General features: G+C 39.6%; 1 protein-coding gene across 1 annotated transcript; it reads right to left on the reverse strand.

The window, feature by feature from the left end:
- Nucleotides 1-3738: 3738 nt before the first annotated feature.
- On the reverse strand, nucleotides 3739-5258 carry LOC138885312 (uncharacterized). The gene is made up of 3 exons (XM_070166248.1): nucleotides 4800-5258; nucleotides 4572-4655; nucleotides 3739-3975 (listed from the first exon to the last, which is right to left on the reverse strand). The coding sequence occupies exons 1-3, from the start codon at nucleotides 5256-5258 to the stop codon at nucleotides 3739-3741; spliced, it is 780 nt and encodes a 259-aa protein (XP_070022349.1).
- Nucleotides 5259-5636: the final 378 nt, after the last annotated feature.

A 5636-nucleotide genomic window follows, 5' to 3' on the forward strand; every position in this document is an offset into this window, starting at 1 on the left:
TTCCCAAAAATGAAGCGTGGGGGACATGTGGAATACCAAGGCTTCTTGAATTCCACAATGTTCCCCATGTGCTTAATTAACATAATAGCATGCTTATCTAAAAAATCGTGCAACTTTCTTATTTAACGTGATCAGCATGATAAGGAGTGTCATTTGTCCGCAAATATCATTGGTCCGCCAAATGACTCATTCACCCTTGAATAAATACAACAGGTAGCACATAGGATGCCAAAAAATGGTCTATTATTTTCAGGTTGCTTGTCCTAGACGGACCCAACCCCTGTGTTGAGTCCCCTAAGTCAAATGCACATGATGCAAATAAACGTTCCTACTAGGGATCCGGCATGAAGCTGAGTTATTCTAGGTTCAAACATAGGTATTTGTTCTAGACTGTGTACCCGAGCGGACAACTCGAGTCGAGGAGGGGGCTACGTACCGGGGACCCGCGGGATCGTCAGGCTTTGTAACTTATCCAGCCTCTTTCTTATTTTAGGTATTGACACTAATAGAATAGGGAGTCTCGACCAGCGATCTTCTCCCCGGAGGTAAGAAGAGAAGGGTTTCGGCACAGTTTATATGTACAGTTCAAATAATATCAAAACGGTAAAAGCAGCATTTAGCACATTAGGCTCAAACATGTAAAAATCAGATAAAACCAAATATAACAATTTATCTAAGCTCGAATTTCTAACCTTGAACCAGTGGTTCTGGGTACAATCCCCAGCAGAGTCGCCAGAGCTGTCACACCTCCTTTTTCCGCACCCACGAGGGGGCGTAGGGAGTTTTTTCCAATTAAAGGACAATCGAAACAGGATTCAATTATTTGTTTCAGAGTCGCCACTTGGGAGATTTAGGGTGTCCCAAGTCACCAATTTTAATCCTGAATCGAGGAAAAGAATGACTCCATATTACAGTCTGCGTACCAGAAATCCGGATAAGGAATTCTGTTAACCCGGGAGAAGGTGTTAGGCATTCCCGAATTCCGTGGTTCTAGCACGGTCGCTCAACTGTTATATTCGGCTTGATTATCTGATTTTATACAAATATGAACTTATGTGCAAATTTTAACTTTTTACCGCTTTCATAATTGTTATTATTATTTTCTACAAGGAATTGCAACGTTGTGAAAATATATCCCGAACCGCGTTACAATCAATGTACCCGTGGTCGTCGACACATTTTGACTCTATTGAGATTTGGATTTGGGTCACATCAATGTGCACCCGTGTTTAAGAAGGTTAAATTATTAAAGGTGCGCCTAAAGCAACTAGCGTATTGTTATTTTGGGAAGGCCGTAAAATTCGCTAAACGGCCTGTCCTCGAATTCTAAGTATTTTAATATATACATTTAGAGGGCTCCGCAGCTTGTGCATTTTTGTTTGTCGAGGCTCGTCTCATTTATTATTTAAAAAAAAAGAATTTGCAACGTCATGGAAATGCATCTCAGACCACGTCACAATCAATGTACCCGTGATTAGAGACACATTTCGATTTCGTTGAGATTTGGATTTGGGTCACATAAATGTGCACCCGAGTTTAAGGAGATAACATTATTAAATACGCGCCTAAAGCGACTAGCGCAGGGTTATTTTGAGAAAAGGCCGTGAAGTTCGCTAAGCGGCCGATCCCGAGTTCTAAGTATTTAATACATATATTCTGTGAGGGCTCCGCAATCTGTACATTTTTTATTTGACGAAGCTCGTATCGTTTTTTTTATTTTTCTTTTATTTTTTTTAAAAAGGAAAAGGATAAGGCTAAAAATAACTACATTTTTTGCTACTTTGCTAGGTCATGGGTTGTAAATTGGACTTATTTGATGAAACGAGTATTTTTCCGCGGAATTAAAATTGCTACTATAATTTCAACATTTACTACCACATGTATAAACAACTATTAAGACAAACTAAAATAATTAACACATTTCCCCTATTATGACAAATATTTGGATAACAACACTCTAAACATGAAGAAGCCAAAATGTCAAATAACTACTTGAAGCAAACGAAACAAAGGAAAAAGACGTTCACGGCCAAATTTCAATACCATACGGAGTTAATTAAAAAAATAGCCATTCGCAAACATCATGTATATATGTCTCGCTCAATTCGCGCACTATCCGCATGAACTAGGATGGTATCCTAAAACATCACATATACATATTACTAACAGAAAATATGAGGTATACGGACAGAGATGACCTACTTGAGATTAAAGTCCGATGCGTTGGACCTGCGACGAAACCTCGGACAACAACCTCGACGTACCGGACCTCGACGAACCAAAGATGACCTCAACGGACCTCACCCCGGACAGAACTTCTGGGCTACCTTTTCTAACGTTTTACGGTTAAGCTTCAACTGGTGTGTGTGTGTGTGTTTTCGGTCAGTCATGGCAAGGAGGGAGGGTCGTTCATGGCTGGACGTTGCATGCAGTCGTTTGGAAGTGGGGGGTACGACTGGATGGTCACCTTGGGCAGTGACGACGCAGCAGGAGCTGGGCTTCGTTTGTGGTCGACGAAGGGAGTTCCGACAGGAGGATGGTCGACTGCTGGTGGGTTGTTGACGGAGGTGGTGTTTGCTGGACTGCTTGGGCAGTGACGACGTGAGGGAGTGGGTAATGACGAGTGAGGCAGCTGGAGGTGGAAGGGTCGTGGTGGTTTTGGGTAGGTTTGACGATGGTTTAGGGTGGTGTTTGGGTGGTGGTCTATTTGGTGGTGGTTTGGCAGTGGTCGACGGGCTGGTGGGTTGTCGCTGTTGGTCGTGAGTGCTGGTGGGTTGTTGATGGTGGTTTTGGGGTAGGGTCCTTAAGGTTTTTCGTTCCTTCCTCTTCTTTGAGGAAGATGATGAATAGTGGACGCCGGACTGGTTTGACGGAGTTTGGGAGGAGACGGGGTGGTCGTTTGGTGGTGGTTTGGGTTGGCGGGTTGTTGACGGAGGTATTTGGACGGTGCCTGGTGATGGTCTCGTTTCCAGTAGGGGTTTTTCGTTCTTCTCCTTTTGGAGAAGATGAATGAATAGTGCCCCCTTCAAAATTTTCCAAGTCCCTTTCAAATTTTTCAAAGTCCACCCCTTTCCTTCTGTGTTTGCCCATGTATTTGATACCCAATGCCAAGAAAAATGAGCCCCACGCATGGTGGGGTTCAAGACTTGTGTCCCCCACGCATGGTGGGGTTCCCAGTGTATCGTGTTCCGTCCGTGTTCCCCACGCGTGTCCCCCATGTGTGGTGGACTCGGATTATTATGGGCTAGGTCCGAAAATTAGGCCTAAAACCGGGTAGTTTGAACCCGAATATTATTCTTTTGCCCGGACCCGAGAATAAGAACACGACGTTGTTCGACTAATCCTATGTAAGCAAAATAACTACCAAAATAAGACTAATATTTAAAATAAAACTATATCTTTTTTAAATATTTTTTCAAGATTTAAAATAGCTACAAAATATTAATAAAACTATTTTTTTTGTAATTTTCGTTTTTATATAAAGATAAAATATAAAGTAATATTTTTGTATTTTTCAAAAATTAAAATGACTACAAAACATTAATAGAACTATATTTTTTGGTAATTTTCGAAATTATGTAAAGTACAAAATAAGGTACTATTTTTTGTATTTTTCAAGTTTATGAGAAATACATAAACTAAAAGTTTATATATATATTTTTGTAATTTTTTTTTTTGCAACGAAATAAAGCAAAAATAGCCAAAATAGGTATATTAGACCTAGATTACATATTTATGCTAAAAATGTGAAAATTCTCGGGGAGGGTCAAAAATCAGGTGTCTACATGCATGACCAAGCCTTTGATGCCATATTGAGAAGTAATCAGACTCACTAGAGGATAAGCAGTGATGTGAAGGAACAAGTGAAGTTGAAGGTATAGAAACTTGAACTGGTGAAGGTCTCTTAGCAGGTTGAAGTAAGTATAAACCATCCTTCTCCTTACCAATCCCTCTCACCTTTCCATTATAGAGGTCCTGGAAGATACAAAAATCAGGATAAAAACCAACACAACATTGTAGTTGTTTAGTTAGTTTTGAAATGGATAAGAAATTATACTTAAAAAAAGGTACATATAGCACATTAGTCAGTATATTGTGAAACAAAGACACTGGACCAATGTGTGTGATAGAAGTAGTTTGACTATTTGGTAAGTGAACTTGACTACAGTTTGGAAGTATTAGTTCTGAGTTGAGCAGATGATTTAGGCTAGAAATTATGTGATTTGTTGCCCTTGTATCTATCACCCAAGGAGTAGTATCACAGTCTGTAGTTGAACAACTATTAAAGAAAGAAGGTATACCTACCATGTTGATATTTGTCTCTTGTGGAGGTGGTGCCTTATTGATCAGTTACAGAATCTGTTGATATTGCTCCGAGGTAAAGATAGGCATAGTCATTCCATGAGCAAGAGTGGTGTAATTATCAGCATGATGTGAATTGTAGTTATGAGCAACAGAGTTGTTATCACAGTTTGCATTATTCACCATGAGAGCCTGTTGTCATTGCCAGTTTGTTGAAATCTATCAGAAGTTCTTCTCTTAGTGTTCTTAGAATTGGCAGGGTATCCAACCAGCTTATAGAAATTCTCCCTTTTGTGGCCTCTCATATGACAGTAATCACAGTAAAGTATATTTGCCTTTTTGAACTTATTCCCCTGTACAGAGAAAAGAATGGTGGGGTCATTCAAATCCAGTTGCTAGAGAATCTGAACACAATGATTTATCATATTTGATTGCATTCTCTGGCTTTCATCTAGCATGATTATATTATTATCTTGATTCAGGGAAGGACTAGGAACCGTCATCAAAATTTGATTGCGAGACTGTGAGTAAGTCTCATTTAACCCCATCAAAAATTGCATCAGCTTTTGTTGCTCTATGTGGTCTGCATGGGTCTTATCACTTCCAGGAAAAGGAACAAGAGACAGATATTCATCCCAAACATTCCTCAATTTTGAAAAATACTCAGAAACAGACGAAGTACCCTGGACCATTGTATAAATCTCTCTATGTAGTTGATATACTCTAGTGAGATTCCTCTTATCAAAACATTCTTTTAAATCCACCCAGACGTTATAAGCATTAGATGAGTATATCAATCCATTGGTTAATTCTCTCGAAACTGAATTTGTGATCCACGACAAGACAAAGGCATTACACATGTCCCACTCATGAACTAAATCTCCTCTATAATCTTCCCTTTTACAACTACCATCAATAAAATCTAATTTGTTCTTTACTACCAGTGCAACTTTCATAGAGTTACTCCAAGCAGTGTAATTTTCAATTCTAGTTAGTTGTTGAGGAATGAGAATACAACCTGGAGTGTCTGACGGGTGGAGAAATAAAGGATTCCTTGGATAAATATCAGTGAATCACTCTATGTGGTCCACTGTTGGTGTCGTCACCAGCGTTGACTTTTCGTCACTTCAACAAGAGAAGTAACAATTACTGCTCCGATTAACCTAGAACTCACCAAAAATTGATGATTTTGACTCGCAGATGTAGTAATCTCCCAAATCCATCAATGGCGGAAAATTAGGGTTTGTCTGCTACTGGTCTTCAATGGATTCAATCAATTGCTTGACATATCACTCTCAAATGCTCATTTACCAGCTCAATCACCACTGATCGGA

This window comes from Nicotiana sylvestris, chromosome 2, assembly GCF_000393655.2.
Source record: "Nicotiana sylvestris chromosome 2, ASM39365v2, whole genome shotgun sequence".
NCBI lineage: Eukaryota > Viridiplantae > Streptophyta > Magnoliopsida > Solanales > Solanaceae > Nicotiana > Nicotiana sylvestris.